Genomic DNA, 26,141 nt, shown 5'->3' with positions numbered 1-26,141 from the left:
CAGGTCATCCTGGCACACCTGATGACCTGTCTCCCACCCACACTGGACGCCCACCAATTTGCCTACCACAGGAATAGGAGCACGGAGGATGCAGTGTCCATAACGCTGCACTCAGTACTCAGACACCTGGACAACAACACTTATGCATGAACGCTGTTTATGGACTTCAGCTCAACCTTTAACACGGTCATCCCCTCCAAGTTAACCACCAAACCTGGTGACCTGGGCATCAGCACCTCCCTCTGCAGCTGGATTCTGGACTTCTGACCAACAGGCCTCAACATGTTAGGTCAGACAACATCTGTTCCTCCACCATTATCCTCAACACCAGTGTACCACAGGGCTGTGTGCTGAGCCCATTCCTCTACTCCCTTTTCAACCACGACTGCGGGTCTGTGCATGGCTCCAACACCATCAACAAGTTTGCAGATGACGCCACAGTGATTGGCCTCATCAGCAACAATGATGAGTCAGCCTACAGGGAGGAGGTACAGCATCTGGCTGTGTGGTGCACTGACAGTAACCAGCTCCTTAACACCGACAAGACCAAGGAGCTCATTGTGAACTACAGGAGGGAGAAAGGAGGCACACATGACCCCATCCATATTAACGGGATGTTTGTTCACAGGGAACGCTGTCTCCGACATCCTCGCAGCATTCTTACAAACTGTTTGACCTCCTACCGTCTGGGAGGCGCTTCAGGAGCCTCTGGACCAAAACCAGTAGACTCAGGAATGTTTGATCAGCATTTTATGGCAGCTCATCCAATAGTTACACAAAACCTCAAACGCTAGCCTCATAGTAGAGCTAGAGGACAAGCCAGGAGACCAGCAAAATGTATCTTCTGGGGACCATGAATATATGCATCTAATTCAAACCAAGCCATTGTATTTTAGTCTGGACCAAAGTGGTGTACCAACTGACCTGAAACCAATCAGAGAAAAACAGACATGACAAGACAATAGTTGTCTTTGATGCTGCTAACCTGTAATTTATATATTAGTAAGATGCATCATATAATGTTTCTTCAGAATTCTCACACCTATGTATAAAACGGGGAGGAACTCTTGGAGCACCTCCTGCACTCTGCCGATCAGCCTATCCTGCTCACTCACCAGTTCTTCTTGGTGATTTACCCGCAGGATTTCCCCTGGCTGGCTGCCATGGCTCCTAATGAGGTCAGATTCATGTCTGCTCTGCTGCCCTGATTGCCATGTGTGTCATTATGTCTATGTGTATAGGAGAGACAGGCATACAGCAGGCAAGACACAGACACTCACAAAGACAGTGTGGCAGACTTGGAAGAAAACAGAATGAGAGGGATAAAGACAGTTCATGGGACTATGTGTGTAGAAGGGGTTGGTGCTAATAAGGAGAGAGGGTGACCAAGAGATTTGGGCGGGGGGTCAGGGCTGCCAGATCAGGCCAGCTTCACATTTCAGGCAGACCTGATTTGAAATGTCATGCACTGATTGTGCTCAGTAGCAAATGCTTTCAGGGTTTGGTGTCACACACACAAGTATATTAGCAAAGATGTCAATAGTCCTGCTAATACTTGCATACATGCTCACAATGGCAATGCTAACATGTTCATGTTAGAAAATATGATGCTGAGCATGTGGCCCATCTAATTTTAGTGTGTCCTTGTGCTAATTAGAGCTAAACACAAAGCACAGTGAATGCAGATAGTTGTTTAGGTTTAGCTTCAGCCCAAAAAGAATGAAGCCAATTACTCTGAAAAATACAATGAAAGGTCCATATTTAAGAGCTGACTGCAACACAGCCTAACCCTAACCCTTCCCAGCTGACATTGGGTGGGAGGTGGGGTACACATTCAAGTCAGGCAACATACTTGGTCAGGTCATAGCTGTTCCTCTGTTGTTGTTTTGTAAACTCTTGTGTTGTGTGATTTTTTTTTTTTTTTTTTGGAGTGTGTTTAGAATCATTGTCATATTTGAACATTTTTCAGCTGTTGAATTTTTTTGACACTGGGAGTCTTTCTTTTTTCTTTTTTAAAGTCATTATTTGGGTCAAAGTTGTCAAACTTGCATTGTGAATCATTAATATTTTATTGAGGTCCACCCAGAGAAATGCTGCTTGCCTGGCTAAACTTACAGTGGTGATTTTCCCAACAAAGCAATTTGCTTTTATTTGATTGTGAGATGGATAGAACAGATTGATTTGTCCCAACCTTGCCACCTTGAATCTCATCTTTCAGTTTCCAGCTCTGCTGTGGTGTATACATTGTGAAAGTTGATATGATACTGCTGATTAACAGCTGTGACAAAAGTCAAGTCAGGTCAAATCAGTTAAGCACTCGCGACAAAACTAATTTAAATATTGGCAAGAAGCAAGAGGAAGTGAACAGCAGAGAGAGCAGAGCCTGTGCCAGTTGTGTTCTTGTGCAAAACATGGTCAAACAGTATATACGTAGTTTGACATCCTGCAGCATCTGTGGCCTAGCATGCCTTATCATTTCAGTATTTCTCCTTTTTATTCTGTCTCTGAAACTCAGAGAATGTCTTTGTTTCATCTTCACTGTTCTCGATCTGTCTCCGGGTCTTGTTTCACCCAAGACTTTAATTCAGTCGACAAATGGCAGTGGCAGCAGCAGTGGGGTTTTGTCCTGAGATGAACTTGGCAGCAGCTGTGGTGAGGGCTGCTTACTGCTGACAGAGGAGAGGAAGGGAGAGCAAAAGGAAGGGGAGGGGACAAAACAGACAAAGAGAGAAAAAGGTGCAACAAAGAAGGCAGACATGACAAAGAAGAGTAAGAAGAAAAGTCTAAAAGAGATGGGAGAGAAAAATGAAATCATGAGAAGAGAAAACAAAATGAGAAATATTCTAAAATAACAGTATAAGCAGCACACTGGTGGGTGACATGATAAGAAAAATGAGCCACAAAGATGCAGGGCAAGAGAAAAACAGCAGACAGACGAAGAGAGAAGCAGGAAAGAGTTTTAAAAAAGGGAGAGTCGACGAGAATGGAAAAAGCCAAGACGAAAGACGAGAGCAGAGAAAAGGCAAAGAATGAAGACTCACAGAGGATGAGGGACAGAAAAGGAAAAAAGAGAGGGAATGACCGAGACCATGAAATAAATCAAAATGAAAAGAGTGAAAAACCAAGACAAACAAAGACAATGAAGAGAGAGGAATAAAAAATTAAACATACATAAAAAAATAAAATAAAAAATAAACAAAAAGCAACCAAGAAGAATAACAGAGCAATGAACAGAGAGAAATAAATAATTAAACATACATAAAAAATAAAATAAAAAATAAACAAAAAGCAACCAAGAAGAATAACAGAGCCAGGCAGTGAGAGACAGCGGAGGTTGGCCAACACTGAAGTGTCCTCAACTCCCAACAATAATAGCTCTGCATAATGAGCCGATTTATCAGCTCAGTACCAATAAAACACCCAGGTGGTGCTCGCTTGCCTCAGCTTGATGGGCAAAAGCTGTGTTTCAAGCAAAACCTGCTTCCCCTTGTTATGTTTGTACTGGATTCTTTATACCACAGTAAAACCAGGCAGGAAGGGTCTGTGGGGAAGTTCATGGGTATCAATGATCAGTCCAGCTGGGATAAAAATGACCAGTGTGGTGCTGTCTAGGTGTTTGAAAGCACAGGACACAACATGTTGGTTAAATACTTTTTTTTAAAGTTGGCTTTGAAAACTTAAGAATTGACCTTTAAAATTGATTTCATATTGTACTGCGCTTGACGTTGTGCACTCTGAGGTTCCTAATATCACCAGAGCAAGTTCCAGTCTTCAGAATACACCTAAAGATTTATGGCTTTTAATAATATTAATATTATAATATTAGCACTGTGTACACTGCAGTACAGTTTGTGTTCAATAATTTTTCACTGCAGACGATGATACAGTATGTAGCTAAAAGTTTTCAAATTAGAAAAGATAAAAACAAACAGCATTAGGCCACTCACTTCACATTCAAGTGTAAATACTAAAAATGATAAAAGACTGTTTTCTAGTTGGAATGTCTCTCTATTGCATTGACAACAAAAGCATGCTGTCAGCATTATGGTGATGCTAACATGCTGATGCTGAGCAGATGTCTAGCATGTTAGTAACACTGAAGCTGATTGGGATGCCATTGGTGTTACAGATATTTTATCATAAATGGAGACATTAAAGGCATTCGGATACATCCGATGGGATTTGTTACGGTGTGTTTATGTCTTTGATTTGTACTTAGCAACAGAAATAGAATACCACTGGACTTGGCACAACACAATTCTCTACTTCACTTGTGAACTTTGCCTTCATCTTGTAACTGCAGTATTTAGCTTGGAATGAGTTTATAGCTTCTAACTCCATGGTGGTGTATGGTGGTGCAGTGGTTAGTGCTGTCACTTAACAGCAAGAATGTTCTGAGTTCAAACCCTGTGGCAAACCTCCAGTAGGAGTGAATTAGAGGATCATAATGGACTGGGAAAATCTCATGACGTCGTGGACTTACAAAACTTTTACAAAAACATCAGCTGTTCTCAAAACTGGATTGACCTTCAAACTGTAAACAAAGCAGCTTCCTATTACTTCCTGAATAGCTGAATTTTTTTTTAAATATAAGGTTTGCATCTGAAGGTGGCTGTGATTGGGGGAAAAGCATGGATCTATGAAATACTGAGCTCCCGGGTTAACAGGCAGTTGCTTATGTCTCTCATCTGTGGAGCTACAGGCCTTTCATTGGGTCGAGCTGCGGTCCATTTATTGTCCTTGTCTTCAGCCATAGTTGATTAATAATGCATAGTATGACTGTGCACTACTGCCCAGTCAGCTTCCCTTGAAAGACAGGTGCGTCAGTGTTTTGTCTCTCCACAGCCAGATATTTTGACTTTAGATTTTACAGTCAGGTGTGTTACTTTTCCTGTTCAGTGTGTAGTGAAAGTTGAACACCTGTGTGCACGTTGGGCGACTGTGTGGAGCTTCAAAGACGAAAACTGGTTTTCCACAGAGAGCTGATGAAAGCTTTTCATCCACGCTCCATGATGAGAGACTGTAGAAATTATGTAAACAGGCAACAAAGAGAAATACAGTATGTATTATCTCTCATTTCCCAGCTTTGTTGGCCATGAGGTACTTCATTTGGATTGGACTTTGGAGTTGGTGCTGCACTGCAACAGACAGAATGGTATAATTAGAAAGAAAGAAAGAACTGAAAGTCTTACTTTTGTAAAAATGTTCATTCATGAATGTGCATTCAGTCTTTATGATCTAAAAGCTGTATATGAAGAGAGACGAGCACAAGCAGGTCTGTTAAGCAATGTTTTAAATGCTTAGTTCCTGAACAGCCCAGGAATCTCCACCGGCTTTACTACACTGACACACAAATCCAGAATAGAATGACCTTGTTCAACTCAAAAGTTCTGTGGTTGAACTGCTGCCAATAAACTTCAGCAGGCTGGCTATCACAACAGCATCTGAAACTGACTTTGTGATTGCTGCTTGTTGGCAGTGTGTGAGTCCAGAAGTTTATAGGTGCTGTAACTAAGATTTATACTACCCCATAGCCCTAAATGGTCATAATGTATCTGCAAGGTGTTGATGGGGTTTTAGATCAATACCATTGACTCATTGTTGCTGCTACTTCAGGAGATTCAGAGAGCTTTGACTTCCAGACTCACTTTGGAATTTGTTGGAAGTAAAACTAATCTATGTTCTATGAATTATGGTTCATGTCAAGATTGAAAAGAGCTGAGGCGCCATGAGCATAGAAGTTATCAGCAATGAATTTATACAAGATGAATGAATGTCACTTTTTGCTTTTTTCCAATTAGAGGTCGCCACAGCGAATGGTCACACTGACGATTCGCATGTTGACATTTGGCACGTTTTACACCAGACACCCTTCCTGATGTAACCCTGGCTTAAACCCAGGCTGCAGCAGCAAGAGCGCTGCGCCCTAACCACTAGTCTATCAGGGAACCCATATTGATACAAGATATGTTTGGATTTTTTGATTCACAGCTGTAAAACAACTTTGGCTTTATGTACAGTCAGTACACAAAGTTTTCAGAGCCTTTTAAGTTTTTCACTTTTTGTTATGTTTCAGGCTCATCTTAAAATGGATTCAGTTTATTTCCTCATCAATCTACACAGGGCACTCCACAATGATAAAGTGAAAACAGGTTTTTTTCAGCTCAGTTAATTCATGCTCCTGCATGGGCAACTCCATTCAATCTTAGATGAAATCCGGTGTGATGAAGGGCTCTGCATGGCTGCACTTGTCATTATAAAAATAGATAGGCAGATTTAAATACCCCTCTGTAAAGTTCCTCTGTGAGTCTGACACTTGGCTGCCTCCTCATCAAATCACTGCCGGCATTGATCTGCAGAAGTTCACTATTTATGCTTGTACAAATGCCAGTTTCCCAGAAGAGCAATCAAACATTTAGAGAATCCTTAAACAGTCTCGCTCAGGCTCTTATGCTTAAAGAGTTAGAGCACGAGTCAGTTTAGCAAATGTTTATTCTAATACTTTACCCAGAGATTAAGGTTTTGTCTAAAAAAAAAAGTAACCTACCAGACATTTTAATCAAAGCTATATGATTGCCTCATTATAAGTGAGTGTGTGGTGGTGTTTCCACTCTGCAGTCACATGTATAATTAGGAAGCTTTCTTAGTAATTCTTGTGCTTATTCATCCCATAACCACATTATTAAAGCTACACTATAACTTTTTACAAATATTTTGTTGTAGAAATCTGCTCCAAAACCGGTCTTAATGTGGAGAGGTGCTGATGAGGCCTCCTGTGACCCAGATTCACTGAGCAGTGCTGGCAGCAGTGCAGAGATACAAGTATTAGCTTCTAAAAGGTTTTGATAGCAGGATTGACCTCTAACCAATCAGAGATTTACAGTTATTTCTGCTTGATCAGTAAGTTTTGTTGCATTCTCATTTATTGTAATTTCATAATGACAAATACCTGAAGAGCTGGGCAGATCGTGGCCGAGCATAGCAGATCACAGTGGAGTAGAGTGGAGCAGGGAGAGGGAGCGCTGGGCGGAGTAGAGTGGAGTTTCATGCTAGTGCTGCCTTAAGTTACATATTGCATCTTTAGGGCTGTCAAGTTTGGTCTGCCAGCTGAAAACATTTTTTTTGAAAACCCTCTATGAAGTCTCCAAGAGTTGCACTATAGTTGTAGGTACTCACAGGCATGTCAAAACAGACTGTGAGATATACTCAAACATGGCACATAGTATGATCACAGAGAGAAGTAGCAAGACACAAGGCATGTTGTCGTCAAACTGCAATGAAATCTTCTCAGTATTTGCATTCTTGTGAAGTTCCTTCTTCCCAGGACAAGCTGGGAAAAATGTTCCACACAAGGACACAAGAATCGAGACAATTGTTTTTTGACTCAGTACTTACCTTGAGCCAGCTTAGAGCCATGTTTTCAGGTTTTCGGTACAACAAAACAATAACTCAGCTGATTTCTCTCCCAGTTCTGTTCTCTTGAGTTAAAAAGTGTTAATCTGAGAAATGACCTACAGAACTGTTTTTTCTGGAATGAAAACATGCACACACAGCATTTGATATGCAAACATAGGTGAAGGCCACTGGGTTTAAAGTAGCTTCTAGAATGAGCTGGCCATAACTGTTGCTGTGTTGTATATATTGCGTGGGAGCTTGTTAGTCCTGTATCCACAACAAGGGCATGCATGGAGGAGAACCAGATGTGGCCACTGGCAGATGGTGCATGAGAGTTCCTCCAAGCTTGGACAGTGCACACTACATGACATCAGTACTCTACCAGATGGTTTACTCATTAACACCCACCCTCTGAAATCACACAGAAAATGCTGTGCTGAAGGTCCAAAAGGCAAAATACCACCTTTTTTTTAATGAAATCCTGGATGGTGGAAATCTATTCCAATTAGCCAGCATAACAACTTCATCCTGGGCCAGAAGCTAATATACCGTTCATTCAGTTAAATACATTTGAAACACAGCTGAAGTGAGTTTCTAGAATGAGTCTTAATGACAGCTGAGAAATCCAGTTACTCTATCAATATACAGTATGAAGTGTAATTTGTAAGATTTTATAAAATGTGTAACAGAACAAAACAAATCCTTAACTCCTCATCTTCCCTGTGTTTGATTTCCCTTGCAGTTCCTGTTTTGACTGAGATGAACCAAGTGAACTCGAGGAAAGGGGGCAGCGATAGCACTTGACAAACTTGACCGTTCCACTTCAGCTTGATCCATGTGTTGCGATGCCTGCAGTGCCCTGGTTTGGCCCGTCACCATCAAATGACAAACAGTGAGGTAGGTGTTAACAGCATAGCCTGTGGTTTTGTAGCCTTAATACAGGGTGAAAAACAAACACTTAAGAGAATAAAACAGGACTCAGTATTCAAAGAAAACACGAGGTAACACACAGGAATGGATATTTGTGAGAAAAAATAACCTTTGTCAATGTGAATTGGTCATTTCCAACTCAGTAACTTGTCGGGGCTTGTGCAGGGTATTTTATTATCTATCTTTAAAAAATGCCGACTTCTTCAGTATTAATGGGTCATCAGTAGGGAAGCTTTCTGTCATACACATCATCAATCAGCCTTGAATTTAATATGATTTATCACTTTGACTTAAAAAAAAGCTAGTGAAAAATCAGTGCACATAGCTTTAGACATGACCTACTCAGTGACTTCATGCCTCCCTAATGAGAATGCAACAGTAAATTATTGTTCCTCAGTTCTATATATTTTGTTTGTATCAAGCCCTCTTTATACGTTCATAAATGTTCGAGATTTAGTTTTCAGCATTAAAGCAAATATGTTTATTAAGCACTTTAATATACATCAGAAAGGTCCACTTCCTATAATACAAGAATTATTTTAAGATGAAAGTTGAATGTACATGGTAAGCTATTTACAATCCAATTACTGACAGTCAAATCAACATATGAATGTCATAACACAGTCAGGACAAACAAGAAATGTTTAATAAGACTATACAGCGTGTTTTCCACCATTGCTTCTAGACCAGATCTTGCTTTCAGTCCTTCTATTGTCCCTTCATGGCATACTTTTGAGCTACTGCAGTGCTGAAGAGCTGATAGCTTTCACTGGGGCTTATAAGTGTTTGTGCATGCGATGTGTTTCTTCTCCCCCCATCCTAGTTGTTGGCAAAAAATATCTCACTGTTACGTTTATGAAAAGCCTGCAAAAACGACAAAGCCTGTAAATGCTAATGCAGCTGTACATAGTTCATGAGAAACAGATGTTTCGGCTCCCTCCGTATCACTTGAGCGCCTCCTCCCCTTCATCTCCCACGGGGTTAAGTCCCGCTGAACTGATATTCAGCTTTTCACAGGGAGGAGGTGGGACAGAGTATGTTGTTTCAACTTTGGCTTTACAACTTTGCATTTCAAACTATCACAGACAGATATAAGTTGACTTAGTGGCTGAACTCTTTGAGCTGTTTTGTGTCATGCCCCTGAAAAATCCAGCAGGTATTACTGAAAATTAACCACATGACGATGAGAAAACAAAGCTTGGATCTAATATCTTGCATTGCAGTAGGTTATACATGTAACTCTTTAAAGTCACTGCATTCACTCAAAATCGCTGGGTGTAGCACCAAAATCTTGCTGATGGTATAGACATAATGAATTATTTAAATATTTTTATGTACACAGAAAACATAAAGCACTAACTGAAAATCCCATAGGGACAAAATTAGCAGTTTTTTTTTTCAATGAACCTACGGTACTTATATTTGTAATTCACAAATGCACAAAGCCAACAAAACTGAGTCCAAAATAACTGCAGGCGACTTCTGAACACAGCACCATAGACCGTAATGCAACAAAAAAATGCACCAAAAGTGGCTTTTTTCCAAAAATAAATATGCTTGCACTATACTTGTGAAGTAAACTGCCATAGCTATTAACATATTACACACAACATAGGTCTAGCACATTGATGAATGTTAACATACGTCGATTATTTGGGGTCTCTTGAAAGGCAGACTGTCAATGCACTTCAACTCATACCATGGTATCAATTATGTCCTCAGGTTTGTGACAATGTACTCAGCGGTGCATTGCTGTCAGTGTGTACAGAACAAACAAAATTAAAAAGCATTGGTATGTTTCACTCAGACAGTTACTTTGATAAAGGTTGAATGGGCTACAAAGTGAATAGATCAATGCATGTCTGTCGTTTTACTCTTAAAAGTGCATACACTGCTTATTAAATAGCATTACATTAAATTAAAATGATAGTTTGCATGAATACGTGAAGAAGGCTGTAACAGATGTAGGCACATCGAAATACCAGTTCGCATAAGCCTCAAGTAGCAATCAGCTACCTTCCCTATGTCTTATTGTGAGGTCTCCCACTGGCAAAAAACAAAAATGGTTGCTTTGGCACATTCCCTCCAATGTCTGCATGATGAATGGCATTCAAGACATCTGAAAAGACACAGGAAAGATTTGAGTAAATGTTTTGTTTGGAAGGAAAAAGTCAGCTCTTCCAGACTTAAGTGTTCTTCATATAAATCTGATTAAATCCCAATTAATGATGGTTTTCTTAATGCAATTCAGTAACAACTAAAAGTCCATTATTAGCCATTGTAAATGAAAACAAAAGCCAAAGTACTGCCACATGTTGCCACCATGACCTTAATTTTAACTTTAAGACAAATGCTTGAAGTATTTCAACAAGAGCACATAGTAGAGGATTATTTTGAAAAGTATCTTACCAGCTATAATGGAGTCTCCTTTTTGTAGTTAAACCCAGGGTCTGATCCTTCAATCTGCAGTTTCAGGGCTTGTTTAAGGCTTAGCTCGGTTTCTCCTATGGGATAGTTCTCCAGAACATCCTGGTGGCCTCTGTTCTGCACAGTTCGAGGAACTGATACCCTACTCAGGAAAACCTGATTACCCTGTAGATGATAGTTTGGGTTGGTCATTATGCCGTTCCTCCTTTTTTCAGAACAGCTCTGCTGCTGAATGAGGAACTGATCTTGGCCTTGCCCCCTTCCCTGCTGAATTGAACCACCAATCATGATCTTACAATGAGGGTCCTTCACTGCAATGTTTGCTACTGATTTATTAAGGGCGATTCTTTTGTCAAACTGTGTCATCTCGTATTCCAGAACCTGACCTTGGGTTGAAGCGCTGTTCTTATTTTTTTTCTTATCTCCTCCTTTACTGTTTGATGTTCCATTTCCAGTCTTACTTCCCTTTGTTGACTTAAGACCAGGTTTTAACTGAGACCAGTCAAAGTCATTGGATGGCGATGATGGCTGCTGACCTATGGACTTAGTCGTGGAGGAAGGAGACACAATAGACTGTCTGCTCCGGCTGCGAGGCAGTGAGTGCTGTTGGATTTGTTCTGTGAATGTCAGTCCATGAAAACTATCAATGGGCACAGTCTGTGCTGTGGCTGTAGATGATGTGGTTCTCAAGGAGGAGTTCTTTGAACTCTTGAGGGAATTATTTGACAAGGAGGATTTCTGTCTGTCTACAGTGGAATCTGGAGATTCTGATGGTGAACTAAAAGCATGGACAGGTCCGTTGGGTACACCACGTCCAGATGACTGCATATCTCCTGCCCCAGTGCTGCCAGAACTGCTTGATTTAATGGTGAGGGACTGCATTTTACTAGTCACAGGCAATGGTGTTTTTTCTTCCATGGTGTGTACTGGCGAGGGATTGCAGCCATTTAAAGTTGTGGCCCCATACTTTTCCAGAAGTTTTATGATCATTGAATGGCCACCTTTTGCTGCCACTTTCATTGCTGTGCGTCCAAACTGGTCAGCGTGGTTGGGATCAGCACCATTTTCAAGAAGTATCTGCACCACATCGATGTGACCCTCCTGTGCAGCTATGCCTAGTGCTGTTGCTCCTTGGTTGCATGTATGATCCACATGTGTGCCATTCTCTATCAAAAACTGCACGACTTTTGTGTGGCCTTGCCATGCAGCAGACTGGAGGGCAGATCGCTTCTCATTGTCACAGGCATTCACATCAGCATGATAATTGATTAGCAACCTCACCATTTCAATATGGCCTTGCCAGCAGGACACATGGAGGGCTGTTCTGCCCTCCGTGTCACAAGCTTCCACATTGGCTCCATTTTCAAGGAAATACTCTGTCATGGCCAGCTGATTTTCAAGTGCCAGTATATAGAGTGTTGGCCGTCCATCTGCATCTTTGTAATCTATATCAGCACCGTGACTCAGCAGCAGTTCAACAATATCCCTGTGGCCTTCTAGTGCTGCCACCCTGAGAGCATTTCTTCCATCATATCCCCTCTGGTCAATGCTTGACTTATGTTCCAGAAGAATTTGCACACAGTCATAATGTCCTTCTTGTGCGGCTAATATCAGAGGTATTCTACCATCATTATCTACCTCTGTACAGCGAGCACCCTGCTCAATAAGGGCATCGCACACTTGGCGGTGGCCCTCAAATGAAGCCATGTGTAGCGGGGTCCAGCCTGCATCATCTCTGTGATTCTCATCCAAACCTCTGTCCAGCAGAGTTCTGACCACTTCCACATTACCCTGAGCAGATGCAATGCTCAGCACGGTCCTTCCCTCACTATCGATGCTATCAACTGCAGCCCCCCAGAAAAGCAATGTATTGACAACAGAAGCATGGCCCATTGATGCAGCAGCAAGAAGAGGGGTGCGACCATTGTTGTCTGTGTGATCCACATCAGCTCCACCTTCCAAAAGCAGATCAACTACATCAACATGTCCTTCATAGCCAGCCACAAGGAGAGGGGTCATGCAGTCCTTGTCACAGTGGTCAACCTCTGCTCCCCTGTCAATCAGAAGACTCACAACAGAAGCATGGCCTTTACTTGCAGGAACACAGAGAGCAGCGACTGAGAGGGCAGTCCGCCCATCCACATCTTCATGATTAACTTCAGCCCCATGGTCCAAGAGGTGCTCAACAATCTCTCTGTGTCCCATGTATGCTGCAGCAATGAGAGCTGTTCTTCCTTCATTGTCTGCTTTGTTGACCTCAGCTCCATGCTGAAGAAGGTTCAACACTATGTCTTCATGGCCGCCCCAGGCTGCAGCTCTTAACGCAGTTCTACCATCAACATCCGCACAGTCCACTTTGGCACCAGCATAGAGTAGAGCAGATACAACTTCCGAATGTCCTCCCCAGGCCGCTGAGCGGAGGGCTGTCCATCCATCATGATCTGTGTGGTTTATGTTGGCCTCACAGCCAATTAGGCAGTTGACCACTTTAGTATGGCCCTGCCTTGCAGCAAGTGTAAGTGCTGTTTGTCCATGGTTGTCTTCTAGCTCCATGTTGGCCCCTCTAGATATGAGCAGGTTGACCACATCAAGGTTTCCACTGTATGCAGCATTGGCCAGCAGAGTTCTCCCACCGGAGTCACACTGGTTCACGGACGCCCCATTGTCGAGTAATGTCCGTATCGAGTCCTCTCTTTCCAGGGCCTGTTGCACAATACATGAGGCATGATCATCCTCATTGTTGACATGAGCTCCAGCTTTGACCAGAAGCTGCAGAACCTCCTGTTCTCTTGGTATAGAGGTGGTCAGAGAGTCTTTAGCAGGAGTTCCATTCCAAACCATCCAAAGAGCCAGATTAAATGGCTCAATCTGCAGATTGGAGTTGACAAGGTGTAGTGCAAATTCCTGCACTTCAAGTGGCTTGAGCTGCTTTGCCCGGCAGGTGTAACTCATTGCCAACATCCTATGTCCTTCCGCTGCATTGCACAAGTACTTCTGAGTGCAATGCTTAACATCCAGTAGCCACTCTGCAAAACTGTAATGAAAAAGGATTTTAGTACTCCCAAGGCCATCAACCAACAACTTGGAGAGAATGTCCATCTTTTTCTGAAACTCTTCCATAGTCAGCGTCATGTTTTTGGTCCAGACTGCATGGTACAGTTCCTTGACTGTGAGTGGCCTGCAAGTTGCAAGGATTACATTAAGGATGGGTTGGACTTTGGCAAATTGTTTTCTGACAAATAGTCTCTGGCACAGCCAGAGGTAGAGGCCATTGAGAGTCCCAGGGATGTCACGGATCTCACGAAGCATGATAAAGTTTTCCACCACACCATCCAGCACACGCTCCAGGTAGAGGAAGCAGCCGCTGCTCTTGATGTGTAGTTGGTTGAGCATCTCAGCTGTCTCCTTGGTCAGGTGCTGCCTCAGAGCTTCCTCCTGGTCCAGCCTGTGGAGGATGTACTGCTGCACATCCTTGACAATGTACGCCTTGCGCAGATCATCAAGGCTGATTTTGCGGAATCCTGAAAGAAACAATTAGACATTAGATAAGTCTGATGATATATGCATAATATGTAATCGAAATCTAAAAGTTTAGATTTGATCTTGAGATCATACCCGGTACTGATCTTGTAGCTGAGGATAATTAGGTTAAGCCAGACTTTACTTTCCTACTTTCCTAAGCATAGTATAATTAACTCTAAAGTAATTTAGCTATAGAAAAACCTTTCAGAGGAGCAGAGAGCATCACCACTCTGGCTGCTGCAAGCAGAAAGCAGGAGTCTGCTACCAGTTAGAACTAAGGAAAATAAAATCATAACAATTAGTGCACTATATTTTGTCTAATGCAGAAGCAATTTCAACCATAAAAATTTAGTGGGTGTGCCCGTGTGAGAATAAAAACCATATCATTAAAAACAGAACTGAAATATTAAATAAATCATATTAGAATATACCCGTTCTGTTGCATGCACTGCTAAAATGTATATGTACTCATCAAAAGAAAAACTAAAAAGGCAAATACTAGTATTGGCAGCAGCATTAAATAACAGACATAATGATATCTACATATGTTTAAAAAAAAAAAAAAAAAACACCCTAACCCCAAAGCCTGCTTAATTGGTCATTCAACTTATCCACTCAATGAAGACGTTATTAGTGCTTAATCAGCAGGAGCTAATCGGTTGTGGAGGCTGAAGATATACAAGAATCAAAATGGGAGAGAGCAAGGGAGACATTATTTCCATGCCTGTAGCACCTCAATGGCCTGTAAAACATCTTTCCAATGCCTCACTTATTATCCTGCTACATGTTTGCAGCAGAGACTTTTAGAAATCCTTCTGGGGGGGAAAAATGATTGCAGTGCCTTTTAATGAATGATCTTTAATGCGAATTCCTCTCCGCAACGTGAAAAAATGGCTCCATAATGGCCTCAGCTAATGGGTATAAAGTGAACTTTCCTCCATGTGTAAACAATCTGTTCAGAGTTCGTGTAGCCTGTAGCCCAAGGGTAAGGAGAACATTTTGCATACTTGTATTTACAGTTCCCATGGTTCTTGAGGTTACTGGGTCAGGAAAAAAATATCCCCACAGGCTCTGTAAGTTGTATTGACATACTGTATTTTACATTAACAGACGCCCTATGTAAAAAGCAGTTGCATTTTGCTCCCTTAAATGATCAAGTTGGGTAGTCTTTAATGTATATTTATAGTATTTTCAACAATCCCCATACAGCAACTAAAATAGTCATCTGTGTCATAGACCTCCATTATTGTTCAAAAACAATTAAAAACACATCAGTGAAACATTTCTTCATTACAAAACTAAAGACATGCATATTTGTTAAAAATGTTGCCCCAAAAGCTCCAGACAACCATAACTTTATGCAGTGTCTGAAGTAAGTAAGTCAGTTGTGCATGTGCAAGATCTCAGTGAAAGCACTAGGAGCTGGTGGACTGTAAACAAAGCAGAGCTCATGCAGAGATCGTGCACTTGACTGAACCCTATGTACTGATAGGAGTATAAATATTTTAAGACACTTTGTTTAAAGGAATCAACAAAATTCAGCTTCAGTGAATGTAACTGCTTTGATTATATAACATGTCTTTTCCTTGTACATAATATGAATCAGACTCTGTCTCTGAGCCTGAAGCAGAGCTCTGTTCATTTGACTGCTACTGTGTGGGCAGAAAAGCCCGTGAAATCTTTTTCCGCATAGGGCCAGTGGTAACCACACCTGGAAGCCAGATAACAAACCTGATGGGTTTAACAAGAGCTCCCAAGCAGGTGCTGACAGTTTGGATACCATATTCTGGTAAACAAAAGGAGCGATGGGTTTTCTTTATCATCAGTTTCTGAGTTTGCTTAAGATAAGCACACTCCCACTAACAGCACCTCACAATAATCTCCTTTTTCTTTGTGCTTGAAGCATTCAAAATATTTCTAACTGATATAACAGTTGATAGATAATGACTGCATTTAATTTCCTCCTTTGATAAGTGACAGGAAGAAAAAAATCACATTACCTATTATAAAATACTTTAAGACAGAGTTGTTAACCCAAGGTAAGTAGGGAGTAAGCTTTTGTGATTACCGACTTTAAGGTAATAGGGATCGAATGGACAGAGACATTTAGTTCTCCAATCTAGATTAGAACAACCTGAGATGCAGGGAAAACGATTTAAAAGTGAACATCCACATTTCTGAGTATTCATGTTCATTTAAATCTGTAAAAAATGTGATTTAATGTTCAACAAAAGTCAGCTGTGCAAACAGTTTAAATTAATAAAGCTATAAAGCATCATTCTCCAGTATTATACCATATAATTACCTGAAAATAACAGCAACTCAATTGCCCCAATACACTTTTGGTCTGTCATTGTTTTCTACTACCCTCTTCACCCCTTGGCTCCAAACATCTGACTAATAACTTATTGTGGCAGGATCCTGGAGAGAACTTAACAGGTTATTATGAGTCTGGGCATGGTTAGTTTCAGCTTTATATCAAAAGATACAGGATCACTTGAAGGTACCACATGATCCTAATGTGCATTCCTGTCCTCTGCGTACTAGCCAAACTATTTCTCTGGCTCAAGCTTCAAGCATTAAAGATCAAATTTTAGATTAAAATGTTGCCATCAAAGTGTTTTCACTCTTAGTTCTGCTTCTGGTGTTCTTTTTTGGTTTAAATGCCTAACTAGCTGGTGTATATGCTTCTTTTTATTGGTATTCTGCTTTTCAGGCTAATACACAATCACAAGTGCCTAAGTCTGCAGAGGCACATACTGTAGTATCAAATTTAGTACAACTACAATTTTATGTTTAAAGTCAGCCACCTGATGTCTGATGTGATCCTCTGCATATGTGTGTGACTTTCTCTGGGCTCACTCCTTTGGACATTCTGGGTTTGCTCCAGCTGGGACAGGAAGCCAACTAGCTGAGAAGGGGAAAGAGGCCATTAAAGGGGAAAAGCAAGGACCCAACCCCAAAAGACTTCAGGCGACACTTCCCCCTCTCTGTTAGTGACTTCACATATTAAAAGTGACATTTATTATTTTGTCCTGATTCTGATTTCCTTTATGCTGTGGCTCATGAGGTAGGGCAGTCGTCTCCTGACCAGCAAGTTGGTAGTTCGACTCCCGGTCTCCCCGCATGCCTAAGTGTCCCTGAGCAAGACACTGAACCCCGAATTGCTCCTGGTGGCTTGACTAGCGCCGGTGCATGGCAGCTTGTCGTCATCAGTGTGTGAATGTTGTGTGTGAATGGGTGAATGGTGTATCATCTCTGTAAAGCGCTTTGGCCAGTGCAACACACTGTGAGAAAGCGCTATATAAAATACAGACCATTTACAGACCATTTACCATGCATAGAGTGACTATGAAAAAGAAAAAAACCACTGAGTGTGAATTACAGCCTAATCCTCCATCATGAATATTTCCTCAGGGGAACAGAAGAAAAATGCTTCTGTGCTGCAGTTTATGATAAACAGTTTCTCCTACAGTACATTTCGCACTCACTGACACACCCATTATGAAGATACAGTGACTAGAAAAGCTGGAGGAGGGAGAAAGACATTTGACTGCAGCCACCATGAAATAAAGCAGCTGCCTGGATTAATAAAATGTAAAAAAAAAAAAAACTTTCCAAATTCTATTTCTATGGGCATGAAAAAAAAAAGAATAGAACTCCCCAGAGCCTCTAGTCAGAACAAACCTAAAAAGACTTTTCCTTGAGTCAACACACATGGTGGGAGATGACCTGCAATTTCCATCTTAGTCATCAGCAGACATCACTCCATAAGGCTTAAATGTCAAACATGAAGTCATGGCATTATTACTACCCTACTCCTGGAGATGCAGCACTAAAACAACCAAAGGGGTTAAACCACCCAACCTGTATTTGATGACTGTGGTGTAACAGGAACTACTATTAAGTACTACAGAAGAATGCAAGAACTGGCTGTTTAAATAACTTCCCAGAACCATTCTTCTTTCTTTCCAAAGCCCAGCAATCATGAAGGCCTATATTCTGCACCACTATACGTAGGCTACACAACCTGTAGCTGAGCATTGAATGTATTCAGGATATTTATGTGTGTGAGAGGACGGTTCAGAGCCAGAACAAAAGCAATTGCTAAACAAGCAACAAATGACACATTAAACAGGGTGAGGGATGCAGCTCCCGAGCACAGGCTTCTGAGCCAGCTGCTGCTCGTTACAGACCTGGATACCAGCCACAAGAGACAGAGCCTCGCATACAACAGAGGAACTGTTTGCCCGTTAGATTAATTTCTCAAATGACAAATGGGGCAGAATGCACGTGTATATGTGTCAAGAAACAAGAAGTCTGAGCTCATATGCTGGGATTTCAAAAAGACGGCTTCTCAGGTTCAGTACGTTCTTTGCGAGACAACATTGTCAGTCATTGGATCCATAAAGAAAACAGAAACCCAAGCCTTGCTGCCCTCTCCTCGGGCTCTCCAGTAAACCCATACTCGACAAACGTCTGTTCGACAGCTGCAGCTTTTCTGGCTCCAAAAAACGCGAGAGCGCCAACCTCCTAAACACAAGTATGTGGAAGAGAGTACGCTCCAACAGTCTGAAAACAACAGTCCTTTGAAAAGTATGCTGACATTTAAGCTTTGAAAAATACTGCTGCGGTCCATGTTTGATTATACACACACTCTAATTTCTACTCTAATGGACAAATAAAGGTAGGAGTTTCTATTTTATTGTGGATAAATATGCCTTATTCACAAGTATAAAAAGATAAAGCCATGTACTAAGAGGCGTTAACTCTAATAGGCCCTGTAAAGATAACTGTTCCAAGAGAAATTTGAGATTAGCCCCTACATTTTGGGTGTACTGTACATTTTCCTACCATACTAAACCACCACCAAACAAGACACTGAAGTGATTACACTTTAATGATTAATTTTGCAATGTTGGAGGCAAAGCACATGAAAACAGTCTTGTCTAAACACGCCTCTTGCTGAATTTCAAACTGGATTTGAAAAGGTTTCCAGTCAAACCTGTTGTGGTGCAACTGAACAAGGCTGATGTGGCGGGGGTGGGGCAACAACGAATACAATGAGCATACATACAGCATGGCTCAGCTTTAAAAGTGCATTCTGATAAAGCTAGTGTATCAAACCACCTTTTATAATACATGAATAATGTGATCGTTTATACAGAACAAAGTACAAATTAAAGTTTTGTTTAACAACCAAAGGAAAAAAGTGACTGTACTTAATGTCTTTGAATGGCACAAGCTCATTAAAATGTTGACGAGAGAGTGAGACACAAAGCTGTGCACCTGGTCACGCGTGTGCACGCGCCATCACTCACTCTCTCATATATCTAGTACTAGAGAGTGGTCACTATCACAGAGCCTCTTGCAGCTGCACCGACAACTTGGAATTTCATCCCAGTACAAACATTCCAATAAAGAACTGAAGATAAAGAGTGTAAAACCAGGAATACACAGGAAACAAACCTGGACCAATAGCACATAAATAGGATTAGCTTCATTCATTCAAACTATCCATTTACCATGTAATCACAGACCTAAATACAAACCATTTAATTGTGTTTTTAAGTTTAAAAGGAGATCACTTTATTAGTACACCATGCTAAAACTAATGCAGTCCAGCAATGAATCCTCCCTTCATGACCGTGATATTGTTCAGTTTTAGTTTAAACTGTTTTAAAAAGGTGTTGATTGAACTGCATGATTCTTCTGGAAGATGTAGTGCTTTTGTTGAACTGCACTATTATACAAAGAGCTTTGTTATTAGTAGAGCTGGACCCAAATATTCGACTATTCAAATATTCGTTCGTTGGGTAGGAAATCTGTTTTGATTTTAGTATTCAAATATTCGAGACAGCAAGAAATGTCAGTGCAGTCTGAGTCCAATGATGAACAGGAAAGAGAACGTCATGGTGATAGGTTGGTCTGCTAAGCTGGCACTTGCATCTGAAAACATTGCTGAAAATGAGCAAATCTCCAAACGAGCCTAAACACAACAGACAGACTGACCCGATATTTTAATGGTGACTTTCTTGCCTGAAAAAAAAAGCATCAAAACTTAATAAAATGGCATGAGACCATCCTGGGGTGAAATATTCAGATATTCACAGCTGCCAGATCAATAACTCATAAGCAAATGTTAAAACACAAACATCTCTTTACTGTAGTAACACTGTAGTAACAAGCTACAACCTGAATTTAATCCAAATAAGCCATTTGTGATGAAATAGCACATGTGCAGCCAGCTGTGAGACAGTTGCACCAGGACTGTCTACAAAGTGCATCAAAAAGAGGCACTATAAAAACATTCAACAGCTTGGCTCTTAGACATTTGCCAATTATTACTACCACAGCTCAAAAGGTCCAAAACATGACATTTGGGGCAGTCTGAGTCATTAGCCTAGTCTCACTGGTATAAAAGGGTGGTAAACAGGTGGACAAAATACAATACAATACAGTTTGTTATTAGTAGAGCTGGACCCAAATATTCAACACCTAATTAAACAGCCAACCTAAAGTACATATTTTATATGCTAAAGAACTGCCATGTCCCTAAGAGTCATAAACAGATTCCACACCATCTGCCATTAAAAAAAAAAACAAAAGGCCTGCTTGTCAACCTAAAATAACCTTTTTGTTCCTGGTCTTCACGGTAGAGTGTGGATACCCAAACCAAAGCCGTTAGTTACACAAGCATTAGGGCCAGGTTCAGAAAGAAATTTAGAAATTATGTCCAGGTCCATGTTGGGTTCGGACTTGTAGGTCAAACTTTAGGCTAGACAGCTGGAGTGCTCAAATGTCTGCTTCGTTTAACGAAGGGGGCAAAAACACTATACAAACTCAGCTGTGTCATGCTCAGATCAGGTTCCGACATTATATACTATAAACTTGTCAGGTCCGGATGACACAATCTCGGGCATGGGTTGAGTTTGGACAATAAAATGTGGCCCGATCTATGATCTACTACATAGGGGCAGTAAGCTCACCCTGCCCCACATACGATCAAGTTTCCTCAATTTCTGCCCATGTTTTTGTTCATCATTACACTGGCTGACCTCCTGGTGACCTCATTCAGCCCTCCTGCCACATTTCCATTCACCTGCACAGAAAACGACACAGTCTAGCACGTCACTGGTGTTTTTATAAGCATCAAGTCAATTGAGCCATTATCCGCTATCACCATGCAGTGTTAGGAAGGTCTGGAACCATTTTGTAAAGGTCTCACAGAGAAATGTCCAGACAGCACAAGGAAAGCTGTGGCAGGTACTTGTAAAGTCATCCTTGGCATGCAGGTCAAGAGACAGTGTGGTATTAAAAAAAAAAAAAAACAGCTTTACTTGCATCAAACATTCCCAAAAACTTTCCAGTGATTCCACTGCATTTATTTCACCAATTAAGACGATTAAAACAGCCTTCAGTTAAATGAACATTTTAAATATTGTGCTCTGCACTAGAGCCTTAAAAAATAAAACAATTTCAAGACTATAAAAATTTGGCAGGGGCATGCCACATTCCAAAGGGCATCACACTCAGAAGGAAAGAGGTGAGCGAAGTCATCCACCATGTTCAGAATCACGCTACTGCAGTGCAACGCCCAAGGTGTTGTAGGTACAGACAGAGCAGGCCTGTAATTTACCTGGCCGTCAGGCTGCATGGTGATAAATTACAGTATTCAGTGAGGATTACGGTTTTCAGCTCATCCAAAGCGAGGCTCGACATGCAGCCTCAGAGACGACAACTCATACATGAATATGGACATAAAATTAGCTTGTCTGTGTAAGCCAATTTCAAGAAAAGAGAGGTGAAGTAATTAAGTGTCATCCTTGATCTTGTTATCTAGGCATAAAGGCACAGAGACAGTCAAAGCTGAAAACACGACAGAGGGGACTTGTTACATTTTGGTTGCAGGAGGCATTTGCAGAACATATGGTTTGGGCTTTTTGGTGAAGACAGTAGCATTGCCAAATGTGTTGGAATGGTTATTGAAGTCCTTTAAACCATTAAATAATGGCTTTATAATTTTCTGCTAAAAACTACCTTGGCGTTTTTCCCCTTTCAGTACTGAAAATTGTTTTTGGCATCTAATCTCTCAAGAAACTTGCCATTTTTTTTCATAGTTAAGTTTCAGATTCATCTGTTGCATTTGCACGAGTATACATCCAATTGTCTAAATGATAAGATAAGATAATACTTTATTGTCATTGTAACATGTACACTGAAATTTTAGAGTGATGATGCCACAAAATGCAATTTACTAGGAGTCAGTAAGCAGGGCCATCTTTGTTTCTCTTAAAGGCGCATTCCACAGCTCAGAAGAAATAAACCAGCCTCACTGCTTTACGACTGTGTTTGTCAGTCACCCAGAAGATCCCACCATCCCTCCAGTGAGGTCTCACAGTTGACCAAAAAGAAAGTATACACAAAAACACACATCCAGAAGATGTTAAGAGTTTTGTTAACCTTTCTCTGGTGGGATGGCTTTGCCCTGTGTCAGATTCACAGGCAGGCCTCGGGACAAAGGGCTTCTCAGAAAGGCAGAGGATGGCACACACTTCAAGCTGCTCTTTCCATTGGTGGTAAATCAGCTCTGTCTATGCGAGTTGAGAAAAGAAGGCTCCATTCACAGTGGCCAGAGCAGAGGTGGACGATGTGGTTCAGGTCCTTGCTAGGGTGGGCTAACCTCTCGCCAAAGACATGCAAATACAGGAAACAAAAACACAGACCCAACCGGAATCCCATAATTTCCTGAAGGTGTAGCTTTTTTACACAACAGCTGTGGAATTTGTAATGATTTATCTATCCACTGTAGGGTATGCAAGAAGCTGAGCATGTGTGTCATCTTAGGGAGGAAATGAATAAACCACCCCCAATCAAAATGCCTCTCAGGATGAGTGTCGTCTTAGTGTGGCCACTCGCTAAGACTGAGCTAGGAGTATAACCATCTTAATTACAGCTGATTCATAACTAAGAGAGGCTTTTATAGCTGGTTTTGTGGCTATTTTTGGTTGATGGACCTCCTTAACTCCTGCTAAGTGTCCCTTGTAACCAACTAGATGAACTAGCCTAAGAGTAAAACTGGGAGAAGAATGAACATAATTGTTTTGAGTCAAAATCGATCTAATTTTGAATGATGTTTAAGGTGAGTAATTATCTTTAATGGCTCCACTTGCACACTGATACTATACTATTATAACTTCTGGCACTGTAGTTGACAAATCCATGCCATCTCTATCCTTCTTCATCCCTCGCTCATGTTGGATTTTCTCTCAAAATCCTAAGCAGAGCTTGAGCACAGTTTTGCTTTATGTCTCCTTTAAACTGGGCTGTATCATTGTCACCTACCTCCTCCTGTATTTGCAGATTAGTCACAAAATGCTTCCACATGGGAGGAAAGATTTGGCTCCAAATACTCTGCTAGCTCTGTATGAGGATGCACTATGCCTTCTATTTGAATCCAATTAAAAAAAGGCAGATTAGATAAGAGATAACAAATGTTGTCAAATCTTATCTTTTTTTTTTGATAGACTTATTTAGCCAACTACATGCTGTATTGGCAAACACTGAGCTGTAACTTTTGGCCAATCTGAGATATCCAATTCTGTGCAGGACAAATTTTCACACACGATGGTTCACGTCACATACACAGTGGCACATCTCTAGCTGTGACCTTACCTCACTGGCTGTCAGAATGTCAGACTAGTCAGGTCATCTACTTCTGTGCCTGTTCAAAGCTACTCAACGCCGACATATTTAGCAAAACACAAGAAACACACAGGAATATTTTTGGTCAAATACTACAACCAGAGTTGAGTATGTGTGCTACTTACTGGTTGTTCAAACCTCGTCTCACTCTGTATGAGGATGCACTATGCCTTCTATTTGAATCCAATTAAAAAAAGGCAGATTAGATAAGAGATAACAAATGTTGTCAAATCTTATCTTTTTCTTTTGATAGACTTATTTAGCCAACTACATGCTGTATTGGCAAACACTGAGCTGTAACTTTTGGCCAATCTGAGATATCCAATTCTGTGCAGGACAAATTTTCACACACGATGGTTCACGTCACATACACAGTGGCACATCTCTAGCTGTGACCTTACCTCACTGGCTGTCAGAATGTCAGACTAGTCAGGTCATCTACTTCTGTGCCTGTTCAAAGCTACTCAACGCCGACATATTTAGCAAAACACAAGAAACACACAGGAATATTTTTGGTCATAGTAAATATCAGTATCATACTACAACCAGAGTTGAGTATGTGTGCTACTTACTGGTTGTTCAAACCTCGTCTCACTCATCTCTAATCAAAAAGTTATGTATGAACATGTTGTGATCAGATATTCTCAGAGGTTTTTAGACACTATCACACTTCATGCAGTAGCCCTAGGATTACTATGAAACTATGACTTTGATAAACATGCACCATTAACAATGTTGAGCCATTACAGTTCAGTGACACCTTCACATGATTAAAAAAAGATCACACCCTAGACTGAATCAGAAGCTGCAGTGGTATTATGATTAGAATATATTTGTATTTTGATGCAAAACGCAGAGTCTTTGAAATTTCTGCTTTGTAATATTTTACATAGGCCTAATGTGAAACTAGAGAAGATATAGGAGGCATTTCTGTGTCAGCACATTACAAGTTATATCTAATACTGAGAAACAATCACCTTTATCAGTCTTGTACAATAAGAGACTGAGGTATGAGCTGTCTGAGAGGCCTGAACACCCACTCCCACCTCCACTCCACCCTCTTTCCCCTTTCCCTTCTGGAGGCCCCGTTAAACTGGCACAGATTCTACCTGGCTCCAAACCAAAATCTCTGGCTATCCATTTCCACGCCACTACCCTTGGCGTGGCCTTACAGTAGCACAGCACACAGACGTAAACACAGGAAAACAAGCTTGTTTCCACAGGTCTGCTGTCACTTCGGACAATAATAATAATAATAATAATAATAATAATAATACACTTGATATCTGAAGCACTTTGAAAAGTGAAACAATGTACTTAAATAGGAAAATCAGATATAAACAATTCAGGTCACTACAAATTAAATAAAAGCAGGCTACAAAAGTAGACATGTTAAACTATCCCCAGAAAGTCACCAAACCAATGAAACAGTTCCAACAAGAGTTCCACCAAAACAGAGCAATACATCAAGTAAACAGAGATAAACCACACGATCTATTGCTGGTGAACTGTGAAGACGTTCAGTTTGACCATTATAATCTAAACTGCTCTAAAGCAGTACACCTGAAATTTCTATCACTCTGGATCGGGCAGCAGAGATGACGCCATATACACAGATTGTGGATCATCTCTCGAATGTCCACATGAAGGAGTAGTCAACAGACAATCCAGGAAGCAGTGCAACTACTACACCAACCAAAAACTCAACCTCACTGGATGATCCTGATTTTTTTTTTGTCCATTACTAATATATGACACTAAAGTGTCATCAAACTGAGTGATCATATAATGTGAGTCAGCCAGGCGGATGATTCTTGTACTCCTCCTCATAAACAAAGCAGTCTTTGTTTGTGAGGCATTAGCCAAACGGATGCTAGTGAGCCATTCTGCTGCAGAAGTCAGAATGCCTCCTTCTTCCTGCTTGGTCTCAGAGGTGCTGAAAACTTTCCAAAGCACATTCCACTCTGAGACAGACACAAGGAATAACAGTTGAGACACGAGACAGGAATTCAGAGCTTTGCTCCTGGGATAAAAGTCATCTCTTTCAGAAACAAAAACACTCCAGCTGATGCTTAACGTATGGGTCAGACTCAATTGAATTAAGCACAAATCAGATAACCAGCTCCTCAGTTTCTCTCTCAAAAGAATCTTGAATTCATAAA

At 41.0% G+C, this 26,141-nt stretch overlaps 1 protein-coding gene across 2 annotated transcripts in view; it reads right to left on the bottom strand.

The window, feature by feature from the left end:
- Window positions 1-9,036: 9,036 nt before the first annotated feature.
- ankrd50 (ankyrin repeat domain 50) overlaps window positions 9,037-26,141 on the bottom strand; it is a 34,622-nt gene continuing 17,517 nt past the window's right edge. The window contains exons 2-4 of one of the 2 annotated variants that reach the window (XM_020594089.1): window positions 17,085-17,185; window positions 10,735-14,273; window positions 9,037-10,444 (exon numbers count right to left, since the gene is read on the bottom strand). In XM_020594089.1, the coding sequence (XP_020449745.1) occupies window positions 10,738-14,273; window positions 17,085-17,148 (3,600 nt within the window). In that variant the 5' untranslated portion in view covers window positions 17,149-17,185 and the 3' untranslated portion in view covers window positions 9,037-10,444; window positions 10,735-10,737. The remainder of the gene's footprint in view (window positions 10,445-10,734; window positions 14,274-17,084; window positions 17,186-26,141) is intronic. The other variant, XM_020594088.1, reaches the window with a different exon arrangement.

Source organism: Monopterus albus, unplaced genomic scaffold (assembly GCF_001952655.1).
Source record: "Monopterus albus unplaced genomic scaffold, M_albus_1.0 scaffold21.1, whole genome shotgun sequence".
Taxonomy (NCBI): domain Eukaryota; kingdom Metazoa; phylum Chordata; class Actinopteri; order Synbranchiformes; family Synbranchidae; genus Monopterus; species Monopterus albus.
The sequence above is the reverse complement of the archived record's forward strand: the minus strand, read 5'-3'. Positions and strand labels throughout refer to the sequence as shown.